Genomic DNA, 13502 nt, shown 5'->3' with positions numbered 1-13502 from the left:
ACAGGCTGGGTTTGTTACTGTGTGTTTAAGGCTGATATGTAAATGAGCCTGGTGCTAATTAACTTCCCTGTATTGTGCCTGATCAAAATAGCAGTCTAGGCTGAAACACTCCTTATAGCTTCAGCATGAATGGACAGGACTGATTAGGCAGATATTTGTAAATGTGTTGGTTTTGTGTCATCACAGAACCAGTGAATTTAGGTATGAATAAAATATATTACATCAACAGTTATTATCAAAAGGAATTAAACTGAAAGATAGAATTGTGTGAATGTAATACACCAATCAGGCGTAACATCATGAGCACCTCCTTGTTTCTGCGCTCATTGTCCACTTTATCAGCTCCACTTACTGTATAGCTGGTCTTTGTAGTTCTACAGTTACAGACTGTAGTCCATCTGTTTCTCTGATACTCTGTTACCCTGTTCTTCAGTAGCCAGGACCCCCATGGACCCTCACAGTGCAGGTACTATTTGGGTGGTGGATCATTCTCAGCATTGCAGTAACACTGACGTGGTGGTGGTGTGATAGTGTGTGTTGTGCTGGCTGGAGTGGATCAGACACAGCAGCACTGCTGGAGTTTTTAAACACTTTGTCCACTCACTGTCCACTCTAATAGACACTCCTACCTCAGTCCACCCTGTAGATGTAAAGTCAGACACAACAGCTCATCTGCTGCTGCACAGTTTGTGCTGATCATCCTCTAGTCCTTCATCAGTGGTCACACAATGCTGCCCACAGGACGCTGGTGGACTATTCTTAGTCCAGCAGTGACACTGAGGTGTTTAAAAACTCTAGCAGCACTGCTGTGTCTGATCCACTCAGACCAGCACAACACACACTAACACACCACCATTACTGCAGTGCTGAGAATGATCCACCATCCAAATAGTACCTGCTCTGTGAGGGTCCATGGGGGTCCTGACCACTGAAGAACAGGGTAACAGAGTATCAGAGAAACAGATGGACTACAGTCTGTAACTGTAGAACTACAGAGTGCAGCTATACAGTAAGTGGAGCTGATCAAATGGACAATGAGCACTGAAACGAGGAGGTGCTCATGATGTTATGCCTGATCAGTGTATATTATATTGAATAAGTCATATCTTCAAGTAAATTCCCTGTTTGTCAGTTCAGGCTGCAGCCTCTCTGAGATGCATTTATTGTAGTGTCAGTAGTGAACAGCAGGAAGAGACAACAGGAGCAGATCTTTCTAGAAAGTGCAAAAATTAGAGTGTTGGAGTGTTTGTCAGTAGAGGGGATGTGAAATTGAAGCACTCTCATATACATTCTGTTGACACTCAATAACCCTTTACAGCCATGAAAACTTCCCAGGGAGCTTTATTGTTGCAGGGCTGTAGAATTAATGGATATGAGTTTGAATTTCACTGCTGTAGCTTCTAGCGGCTTAAAGGAGAATTAAGCTGCTCTAAAAAAAACTGTGCAAAATGAAATGGTTAAGACGTAAACAGTCATTCAGAGCGGTTTGGTCTGAAATGCTCCATTCTTGATAAACCTACTGAGTCAGAATTGTTCGCAGTGATGGTGATAGGAACCAGACGTCTGAAAAGTTTTAAGCTTCTAAATCATAAAAAAAACAGCTTTATTTCTCTCACCGCCTGCTTCAGCCCACTGCTCCTCTGACAATCTCCAGTACAACAGCAATGCTAAACTCATCACTTGCAAACATGTCCACAACTGAGAAGATTACCCGACTGATCATTCCTTTAAACTGAATAATCACATTGATTTATCAGTCTACTCAGACTTTAGCAGAGCTCAGTAACACTGAGATTAATAACCGATCACATTGATTTATCAGTCTATTCAGGCTTTAGCAGAGCTCAGTAACACTGAGATTAATAACTGATCACATTGATTTATCAGTCTACTTAGGCTTTAGCAGAGCTCAGTAACACTGAGATTAATAACCGATCACATTGATTTATCAGTCTACTCAGGCTTTAGCAGAGCTCAGTAACACTGAGATTAATAACTGATCACATTGATTTATCAGTCTACTCAGACTTTAGCAGAGCTCAGTAACACTGAGATTAATAACTGATCACATTGATTTATCAGTCTACTCAGACTTTAGCAGAGCTCAGTAACACTGAGATTAATAACTGATCACATTGATTTATCAGTCTATTCAGGCTTTAGCAGAGCTCAGTAACACTGAGATTAATAACTGATCACATTGATTTATCAGTCTACTCAGACTTTAGCAGAGCTCAGTAACACTGAGATTAATAACTGATCACATTGATTTATCAGTCTACTCAGACTTTAGCAGAGCTCAGTAACACTGAGATTAATAACTGATCACATTGATTTATCAGTCTACTCAGGCTTTAGCAGAGCTCAGTAACCCTGAGATTAATAACCAATCACATTGATTTATCAGTCTACTCAGGCTTTAGCAGAGCTCAGTAACACTGAGATTAATAACCGATCACATTGATTTATCAGTCTACTCAGGCTTTAGCAGAGCTCAGTAACGCTGAGATTAATAACTGATCACATTGATTTATCAGTCTACTCAGGCTTTAGCAGAGCTCAGTAACACTGAGATTAATAACTGATCACATTGATTCATCAGTCTACTCAGGCTTTAGCAGAGCTCAGTAACGCTGAGATTAATAACTGATCACATTGATTCATCAGTCTACTCAGGCTTTAGCAGAGCTCAGTAACACTGAGATTAATAACTGATCACATTGATTTATCAGTCTACTCAGGCTTCAGCAGACCTCAGTAACGCTGAGATTAATAACCGATCACATTGATTTATCAGTCTACTCAGGCTTCAGCAGACCTCAGTAACGCTGAGATTAATAACCGATCACATTGATTTATCTGTCTACTCAGGCTTTAGCAGAGCTCAGTAACCCTGAGATTAATAACCAATCACATTGATTTATCAGTCTACTCAGGCTTCAGCAGAGCTCAGTAACACTGAGATTAATAACCGATCACATTGATTTATCAGTCTACTCAGGCTTTAGCAGAGCTCAGTAACACTGAGATTAATAACCGATCACATTGATTTATCAGTCTACTCAGGCTTTAGCAGAGCTCAGTAACGCTGAGATTAATAACTGATCACATTGATTTATCAGTCTACTCAGGCTTTAGCAGAGCTCAGTAACGCTGAGATTAATAACTGATCACATTGATTTATCAGTCTACTCAGGCTTTAGCAGAGCTTAGTAACGCTGAGATTAATAACCGATCACATTGATTTATCAGTCTACTCAGGCTTTAGCAGAGCTCAGTAATACTGAGATTAATAACTGATCACATTGATTTATCAGTCTACTCAGGCTTTAGCAGAGCTCAGTAACACTGAGATTAATAACTGATCACATTGATTTATCAGTCTACTCAGGCTTTAGTAGAGCTCAGTAACACTGAGATTAATCACTGATCACATTGATTTATCAGTCTACTCAGGCTTTAGCAGAGCTCAGTAACACTGAGATTAATAACTGATCACACTGATTTATCAGTCTACTCAGGCTTTAGCAGAGCTCAGTAACACTGAGATTAATAACTGATCACACTGATTTATCAGTCTACTCAGGCTTTAGCAGAGCTCAGTAACGCTGAGATTAATAACTGATCACACTGATTTATCAGTCTACTCAGGCTTTAGCAGAGCTCAGTAACACTGAGATTAGTGATTGATCATCACGTTGATTTGAAGAATATCCCTTTTAGTGGCTGAGGTTGACACCACTGGTTTAAAGTGTCTGATTCTGCTGACTGTCACTCTTTAATGGACATTATCACCTGTTTTGCTTTGTCCTGGCAGGTTTGTCAGTATGAAGTTTAAATCGGTCACCTTTAAAGACTCCACCTTCCAGAACTGTTACTTTGAGGACGTCACTTCACTCGGATCCTTTTTCAAAAACTGCACCATCGTAGACACCTTCTTCTACAACACAGGTGGGTGTGGCGAAGGGGGGGGGGGGGGGGCAAAAAAAGACAGATATAGAAAGAGCGACATGCGGTCATATGCAAAAGTTTGGGCACCCCAATCAAATGCCATGATTTTGTTGATTTTCTAAGTGGGAATTTTGTGTGAATTATGAATTTAAAACTTCCTCTAGAGAGAACACACATCTGCACACTGTTATACACAATTACTGTTTATTTGCTGAATTTAACATATGTTGGGGAGAAAAAAGTTCCTAATTAACTGGACACCCAGCAATACATCGTGTCTTGCCCACAGGAATAAGCATTACCTTTTTAAAAAATGGTACTTTGCATTACCTGTTTTACCCAGACATCTGAGCTATCGCTCTGTTCGAGAGGAAAGAGACTGTGGGTAATATATTCAGAAAGTGCTGCATGATTTCCAGCCTTTCTCAGGCTGAGAGGATCAGACTGGATGCAATTCCACCTTCTACAGAAAGATTTATTTCTGCTTTCACAAGGAGACACTTATTTATATAAGGAAGCAGCAGCCATTACCTCACACAGACTCAATTACCTCTGAGACTCCCTCTACAGACACCATTACACTTACAGCATATCTCACTGTCTCACTCCCTCTCTCTCTATTTCTCCCTCTCTCTATTTCGCTCTCTCGATTTCTGTCTCTCTGTTTGTCACAAGCAAATGTGAAATGGAAAAGCAGAGAAAGTGAAAGACAGAGAGGAGAAGAGATGAGGGGCAGGAGATGAAGGGATCACAGGCTAAAAAGAGAAGAGAATAGAAAAAAGCAGAGAAGAGAAAAGAAGAGAAGAGATGACCAAGGAGAGGAGAGAAGAGAAGAGATGACCAAGGAGAGGAGAGGAGAGATGACCAAGGAGAGGAGAGGAGAGGAGAGAAGAGATTACCAAGGAAAGGAGAGAAGAGATGACCAAGGAGAGAAGAGAAGAGATGACCAAGGAGAGGAGAGGAGAGGAGAGGAGAGGAGAGGAGAGGAGAGGAGAGGAGAGGAGAGGGCAGTTTAGGACGAGGCCGCTGTCGGGTCAAGCTGACTAAGATTGCAGCTCTGAACAAACAGTAGCATTCAGCAAAATAAATGCTGGCCTTAGCGTGAGACTGTGTGCTTGAAAGGCCTCATGGGAAATGTAAGCTATGTGCCTGCCTCACTGAATTTTCTTCACTAATAGAGAGAGAGACAGAGAGAGAGACAGACAGAGAGACAGACAGAGAGACAGACAGAGATGTTTAATAGTTCTGCTGGTAGTGCAAACACATCAGAGCAAAGAAGAAAAATCTCATTAAGCCTGTAATGACATTTGTAATGCCTGTTGTGGCCATAAGGACAATAGAGAGTTATTATACAGCATATATTTGGCTGAACACAAACATATTATGCATGATTATGTATTTAGCGAAATATACACTGTATGCAGTCTAAACAATTTGAACAAAACAAGGGAAATATAGTTTTTTGACCAATGGTGACAGGAAAACTTGCATGCGCAGGAATTTAGCACTGAAGCAATAATCATCACAGACTGGGACATTTCTGAAAAACTTTACCTTGTATCAAAAAATTTTATGTCATTTTTGTGGTCAGCGTCACGGCGTCTATCTGGTTCACCAAAAAGCGTGAAAGAAACAAAAACTTCATTTTAGCAGACGCTCATATCCAGAGCGACTTACAGTTTGATCATTTTACACAGGCAGGCGAAGGCAGTGTTAGGAGTCTTGCCCAAGGACTCTTATTGGTATAGTGGTTTTCAAGAAGGTTCTATATAGAACCATCAATGGCAAATAAATGCACATTTTCCATCAAACAGAAGAACCATTTCATGATGCAAGGAGTGCTTTGATCATGCAAATGGTTGTTTGAGTGCTCACGGTTCTATATGGTTCTTTATTAAAGAACCCTTGAAGCACCATCGTTTTTTTGAGGGTGTAGTGCTGAGCTTCAGATATACTGAGATCTTTAAGACAGAATGTTCCAGTCGTTTCATTAACGTCCTGCCTTTGCCGACGCTGAGGCCAGATACAGCCATCTGTAACACGCATAGCATTGTTTAGTGCAATCAAGCCTTTTGTTGATGAACACTGTTAGCAAAAATGCTAATTCCGTTAGCATCGCTAGCAACAAGCTAACTGTGATTCACCTAAATAAAGTGCAACACTTGTGAGATATAGCTTGTTTTATTGTGTTATAATGATAAATATAGCCTGTGGTATTATTTAGTGGCAAATATTAAAAATCAAAGCGTACAAGTGAAGTTAAATCAGGAATGTAACTGGTTTGCTAGCTATGTAGCTAACAGGCTGCTATGAGCAGTCAGTAGAGTGGAAATGAATGATAAACTGTGAAAAAGTGTCTTGCTGGATCAAAATACACTGATCAGGTATAACATTATAACCACCTCCTCGTTTCTAGGCTCATTGTCCACTTTATCAGCTCCACCTACTGTATAGCTGGTCTTTGTAGTTCTACAGTTACAGACTGTAGTCCATCTGTTTCTCTGATACTCTGTTACCCCCTTTTACCCTGTTCTTCAGTGGTCAGGACCCCCATGGACCCTCACAGAGCAGGTGGTGGATCATTCCCAGCACTGCAGTAACACTGATCTGATGGTGGTGTGTTAGTGTGTGTTGTGCTGGTCTGAGTGGATCAGACACATTAGCGCTGCTGGAGTTTTTAAACCCCTCAGTGTGACTGCTGGACTGAGAACAGTCCACCAACCAAAAATATCCAGCCAGCAGCGTCCTGTGGGCAGCGTCCTGTGGGCGGTGTCGTGTGACCACTGATGAAGGACCAGAGGATGACCAACACAAACTGTGCAGCAGCAGATGAGCTGTCATCTCTGACGTTACATCCACAAGGTGGACCGACAAGGCAGGAGTGTCTAATAGAGTGGCCAGTGAGTGGACGCAGCGTTTACAAACTCCAGCAGCACTGCTGTGTCTGATCTACTCGCACCAGCGCAACACACGCTAACACACCACCACCACGTCAGTGTTTCTGCAGTGCTGAGAGTGACCCACCACCCACATTTTTTCCAGGTGAAGAGCCGAGTGAGAACAGCTTTCGTCCTCTGTTTTAAAACTTTCCGGAGGTCAAGCTGGAGGCGTGACGCTGTATATCCAGTCAGGGAGCCGAGTGGACAGTTGATGCTCGCTCTTTTTTACAGTGCATTGTGAGAACTTTCTGGGAACAAGGCATGATTTTACAGTGAGATAGTATCAATAATCCTAACACTCCTGCCTCTCGCACAGATATTGACGACTCTAAGTTCATCGGTTCGTCAGTGATCAACAGCACGTTCGCTCACAATAAGACGGGCTGTCAGATCACGTTCGATGACGATTACAGCGCCTACTGGGTCTACTTCATCAACTTCCTGGGGACCCTGGCTGTGTTGCCAGGCAACATAGTCTCCGCCCTTCTCATGGACAAAGTCGGGCGCTTGAGCATGTTGGGTAAGCTGATCAGTCCTGTGATGCTGGGTGGGGCACAACGTGATTATAACAAAACATATACTGATCTGTATTTTTTAGGTAATTAAAAAGATAGAATGACACAGTATGACGTACGGTAATCTGTTAAAATGGACGAAAGTGTGTGTCACGATTGGCCCTTCCCAGTTGTCCATGTGCTTTTATTTACTTGTCCATGTGCTTTTTGTTTTGATTCTTCCCTGTCCTGCCCTCTTGTTTCTAGACTCCTCCTTTCATTGTAACCACCTGTGTTTGCCACCTGTGTCTTGTTGTCCCTCGTCATCCCTGTTGTATTTAAGCCCTATGTTTTCCCATGTTAGGTTGCTGGTCTTTTTTTGTGCTGTTGGTATCGTTTGAAGTGTTTGGTGTTTGTTTATTCTGACCTCCGTTGTTTGTTTATCCTGTGTTTCTTTTGTCATATCTGTTCCCCATTCCATCCGTGTTGGCTCTATGACCCTGGACTGTTTTGACCCTTACTATGGATTTGTCCTTAATAATTCTCGCTTATCTCCGCCTCATCATCGCTCCCAAACGTTACAGTGTGGAAAACCCTGGCTTCAAGACTGCTTTGAACTACTTCACATACTTTTATCTGTTTTTATAGATTACAGCATGTTATAAGTCTTTTTTTGGCATGGTTCAAGACAAGTACTTAGTAGCCACGTTAGCCTCATAGCTCCAGTGCAAAACTGGGCAGTGGTTCTCCAGGACCAGGATTGAGAACCACTGCTTTGAGCAATGCTACATTGGACCTGATTCATTAATTTTTCTAAATGACCCCACTACATATCAGACCTTCTGTGATGTTATTGTTTGTTGTTGTTTGTTTAGGGGGTTCCATGGTGTTGTCCGGTATCAGCTGTTTCTTCCTGTGGTTTGGCACCAGTGAATCGATGATGATCGCCATGCTCTGCCTTTATAACGGCCTGAGTATATCTGCCTGGAACTCACTGGACGTGGTCACAGCGGAGCTGTATCCCACTGACAGGAGGTACATGCTAACATGCAAAGATATCATCACTGTCAGAACAAAACAGTAACTTTACAGGAGAGGGAAAGGGTTCCAGGTCATTTTGGTGCATTTCTATTTGTCCATTTGTCATTTAAGTTTCACACAATGTAAAGGCAGCTGGTGTTTTCAGATTACATCAGATTATATTCAGATTGCGGAGATACAAGATATTGTTCCTAGTGTTGCACCGATATCGGTACTGTATCGCTTAAAGGCAGTGTCAGCTTTAGTGATAGGGAAACCAGTATATATGACCGGTGCCACGAAGCAAATTCTGATGCGAGAATGTGCATCAATAGACATAACTTAACACGTCAGCATTGTAGGACAACAAGCAGCAGTAAAAATGCTTATGGCAGAATTTGCAACAGCAGCATTTGGTGAGAAAAACACACTAACAGAGGCGCTTACCTGAACAGCTGAGCTGCTTCTTTCAGTAATCACTCGTCTGCCGCTGAGTGGTCACTTACAGTCTGAGTTAATGTTACTGAGAGAGCCGAAGAAACGGCGGGACTCTCGGTGTAATGATAGCATTTAGCCTCGATTTAGCCTTTAGTGTAGCAGCCTGCTTGCCAGGCATGTGTTGTGCCTCCGATGGTCAGCTATATCGCTCAGCAGCATGGTCTCGCGGCCTGTTGCTTCAACCAAACCAGAAAAACACTGAAAGTCGCTGATACTGACAGCATAATTGACGGTAATATTTACTGAAGCTCTGTTAACTGTTCTGCATAATAAAGATATTTTACATTTACTAAACTTGTTATACATGCTTCTTATTACTAATTATATAATAATTAGTATCCAACAAGTAAATGCCATCAAGCCAAGCTGAGTGTGTTTTATTTATGATGCTGTTCAAAGATTTTACCCAAATAAAATATTTAAAAAGTGTAACTGTGTAAGTGTCAGGACTTACATGTGAGTTAGGTTAGATAGAGTTAGAATCAGTATCGGTACTCAGTATCGGTCAATACTAAGGAAGGGGAAAAAGTGGTATTGGTGCATCTCCAATTGTTCCGACAGTGATGATGAACACTTACCAGCCACATCTTGTAGAAACCCCTCTCCTGTAGCTCCTGTAGAGTCCCTCTTATTTTTGTGTGCAATACAATGCGCTGTGATGGCAGAGCTATTGCCTCACAGAAGGCAATTCTGGCTAGCCAGCAATGATCTGAGCGACACTGTATGACAATTTTGTGGTGATGGCAGTTGACCAGTGGCCACTATTTTGAGCTCCACCCATATGTTCCAGCCAGGCACGCTTGGTAACCCAGTAAGAAGGCTAACTAAAATCATTATGGTGCGGTTCACTTCACAGTGGCAGTGGCAGCTCACAATCATGTATTTGAACCGTACTGTACTGCCTGGTGGAAAACCTCATAACACACACTCATCCAGGCCAACAGGCCTACCAACCCAATCACAAGCACATGCCCTCTGATTCACAACGCAGAGTTTAAGCTTTGATGTTGTTGTGTCCTCTGTGTTTGTGCGTTGTTTGTAGGGGCACTGGTTTCGGGTTCTGCAATGCTATGTGCAAGCTGGCCGCCGTGTTGGGTAACCTGATTTTCGGCTCGTTGGTGGGCATCACTAAAGCCATTCCCATCCTGCTGGCTTCCAGCGTGCTGGTCTGTGGTGGCCTCGTCGGACTGCGACTCCCAGACACCCGCGCCAATGTCCTCATGTGACCCCGACCACTTACCCTTCAGCTCTAACCCTTGAGTTGCCACGGAAACAAGGAGGACTCTCTGGGTTGGAGCAGGTGCAACAGGCTAAGGCATCGACACCCAGTCATCTGTTTGTTTGTCAGTGTTAGATTGTTTAGAAATGTTTATTTTTTACTTTGTGGTTTAATTGGCAAGAGTTCATTTATTCATCGAAACCCATTCACAAAGTCCAGAACGCTTCAGCTGATCCGTCCTCATGGTGGCGAACAGAGAAGTTAAGTCTTGGGAGTGAATGGCAGTTTGTTCATTTGTATAAGCGAGATTTTGGATTTGGGGTGAAGCAGGATTCCTTGCTTAGCCAGCTAACTTTAAGCCTAGGACAACTAATCCGATCCTGGATTTTCAGTGTCATTACATCACATTTTATAGGGCTGTGTCACCATGGCAACTACTACTGCATGTCTAACCTACTCTGTGGCCAGTTAAGATCAGGAAGATCTGGATTTCTGATGGAGGTGGAGCCTGCTGGTCACATTTTGAGTCACTTTTTTTTTAAAATTTCTAGTGTCCATCACATGAAAAGTGTGGCTTTACAACCACTGTAAAGCAAGTATTATTTCAATAAGCCTCGACATGATAGCAGTGAAGGCAGTGAAGTCGTGTGCAAAAGTTTGGGCGCCCCTGGTCAAATGAGATTTTTGTGAAAATAAGTAAACGCATCCTCTACAGAGAACCCACTTCTGCACATTTTAAAGGGGATTTGTTACGCTTCTCTGTTTTTTCCCTTTCCTTTAGAGTGTTCTGTAGCTTTCTGTGTATGCAGTTCTCCCCAGAGGGTGAACTCTCTCCCACAGAAACCGCCGCCTTGTCCAGTCATTTTTCCTTTGTTACAAGATGATGCCATCTCATAACACAGTCTATATTGCCTGCCTACCAGCAAGCTCAGTTCACCCTCACACACTACTTAAGGAGTAAGTGTGTGTTCAGTGTTGTAGCCGTGTGGAGAAGACGCTGACCGGACTTTCAGGATAGACTTTGGATCAAACTGATACGGCCGAACTGATGCCGCTGGAGAAACAGCCACAGCAGGGTTTACAGCTCCTCAGGAGAGAAGGCTCTGTCTACAGACTGCAAGACAGGGGCGGAAGATGTAGGGATGGAACCGCTCTCAATCTGATCAGAGCCACTGAGCTGACCAATCAGAGCACACTGGGCTCATCGGGAGCCAGAGCTTAAAGACACAGGCGCTCTCATAAAGCGTTTAAGACAAATGCTGAACAAAGATGACAAAAATATGAGACAAGTAATGTGTTTTTGGAACATTGAAGCATGTAAATCTCTTCCAGTAGACTCCAGATATAAAATGATCAACATAATAGGTCCCCTTTAATACAGAATTATTAATTGTGTATTTGAGAATTTAACATATTGGGGGAAACAAGAATATAAAATGTGGTCTGATTTATTTTTCCCTGTATGTTAAACAAATAATTAGCAATTTTGGACAAAAATTTGGAGAAAAAAATGTCATGTTTAAGTTTCCTAAACAGGATGCGTTGACCTATTTTCAACAAAACATGTTATCTGACAGGAGGTGTCCAGACATTTGCATAGAGCTGTATTTGTGTAGCATGATTTATTTCTCCTTGTCATTATCACAGCCTGAGTATCTAAACCTGGCTTAACAGAGAAAGTCGTTAAATGCAGTCGTTTTTGTCAGATTTTACTTAATCAGTGAAACGTGGTTTGTGAGGCAGACCCCTGGTCCGGACCCCTGTCAACACAACTGCGTCAAAACATTTTCTGAAAGTGATTGTTTTTTTTGCTCATTTACGACTTCCATACACGAAACACACGATGTTTAAGCCTTTTCCACCTGAGTCGATCCTGAGAACCACTAAAGGCCATAGAAAATATCAAGAGTAATAACAACAGCAGCTATAGGTGTTAGTGTAGGCTCAACCTCTGCTCACCTCTGACCTCCGCTACTAACACGTCTCAATCACAGGCTGAGAAAAAAAGTTTTCATTTTTCTTCTTCCATCTTTTTGTGACAAAGTTTCGCAGAAGAAATCTTTAAGATTCACCATCGCAGCTAAAGGCTTTAGAGGTCGCTCTTGTCTTTGTGAACTGTGTGCTCAATCTAAGCTTATTTGCAAGGGCTTTGCTTTATGGCGCGTGCAGCTTTATTTTTATCCCTATTTCTCTTCCTTTTCTGCTTTCTCGTCGTCTGTCTGTCTTTCTTTCTCTCTGTCTCCCTCTGTGGAGAGTCGTGTGTGTGGAAGGAAAGCTCTCGCCACGCTGCTATGCTCCGGTGTTTCTCAGTCATGCAGCTGTTTGTTCATGAGCCGCAGTCTTCTCTAATCACGGAATGGCCTTTTTCTCGAGAACCGTGCCTCTTTCCCCGGAAAAAAAGTAAAAAAAAAAAAAAAAAGATAAAAAAAACTACATTTCCATCTGTGCTATTCTGTGTGCTTGCTGTATGTTATAGTGTTCCATCATGCTGTATGTGTCTGTATGACTTGCACTACTTGGTGTATTTACTCAGTAGTGATATTAGGAGCCTGGCTCTCTACCTCCAGCCTTACAGTCTGCAGCTGCCTGTTCCACCTGCTGCACAATGACATTAAATATAACAGACTGTAGCCTCACTGACTAGATTATTACACTGTCCCAGGATAAACCAGACACAAAAAGCCTGAGTCTGACAGAAAAGCATGTTTTCCTGCTGTTTTCTAAGCCCAGCCCTCCGTTTCAATACTGTTTTTAATGGTGATGCGCTGATATGAAAATCGTTGGGCAAAACTGAATCAGTTCACTTTACAGAATCTGCTTAGCTAGCTCAGTAGCTCATTGCGGCTAGCCTAGCTGTTGTTTTGTCCTGTTTGGGCCAGTAAGAACAGCCCAGCAGGTCCAGACTGTAGGTCAGGAGGTTAACGGCCATGCTGCAAGCTGTAAAAGCATCCGTGCCATCTGTCTTCACGAAGCCAAGCATCTCCACCTGCGCAGCACTGCACACTCTGACGGACGTTTAACCATCTAATGAAAGAACAGGGGCTTGGACGTCAGTGTGGCCGCCAGAACAACAGACGATGACAAAGCCATGCACACCTGGCCTGGTGTTTCACTCGTATACAGGCCTTTTGCTGCTACATTCAAGCTTTTTGGAAATATGTATGATGTTTTGTTGTTGTTGTCGTCGTCGTTGTTGTTGTTGCTGGGTTTTCTTCGTGTGTTCGAACTTTGTTAAGTTGGACATGAACTTTTCATTGGAACTTTCCTCATGTTTTTATGTGCCATACAACATCGCAATACAGGGTTGAAACGCCCCCTTTTTAACTGTTAAGTTGTACGCTGTGTGTATTGTGATATATCGTGTATATAGAGTTGTACTGT

The 13502-nt window shown here is 42.5% G+C and overlaps 1 protein-coding gene across 1 annotated transcript in view; it reads left to right on the top strand.

Moving 5' to 3' along the window:
• The window catches only part of LOC108443144 (synaptic vesicle glycoprotein 2C), a 90074-nt gene extending 77467 nt beyond the window's left edge, over nucleotides 1–12607 (top strand). Inside the window, exons 11-14 of the mRNA XM_017723597.2 lie at nucleotides 3818–3951; nucleotides 7207–7410; nucleotides 8260–8419; nucleotides 9945–12607. Of these exons, the coding sequence (XP_017579086.1) occupies nucleotides 3818–3951; nucleotides 7207–7410; nucleotides 8260–8419; nucleotides 9945–10128 (682 nt within the window). The 3' untranslated portion in view covers nucleotides 10129–12607. The remainder of the gene's footprint in view (nucleotides 1–3817; nucleotides 3952–7206; nucleotides 7411–8259; nucleotides 8420–9944) is intronic.
• The last annotated feature ends 895 nt before the right edge of the window (nucleotides 12608–13502 follow it).

Source organism: Pygocentrus nattereri, chromosome 16 (assembly GCF_015220715.1).
Source record: "Pygocentrus nattereri isolate fPygNat1 chromosome 16, fPygNat1.pri, whole genome shotgun sequence".
Taxonomy (NCBI): domain Eukaryota; kingdom Metazoa; phylum Chordata; class Actinopteri; order Characiformes; family Serrasalmidae; genus Pygocentrus; species Pygocentrus nattereri.
Note: the sequence above shows the minus strand (reverse complement) of the source record. Positions and strands in the feature narration are given on the sequence as shown.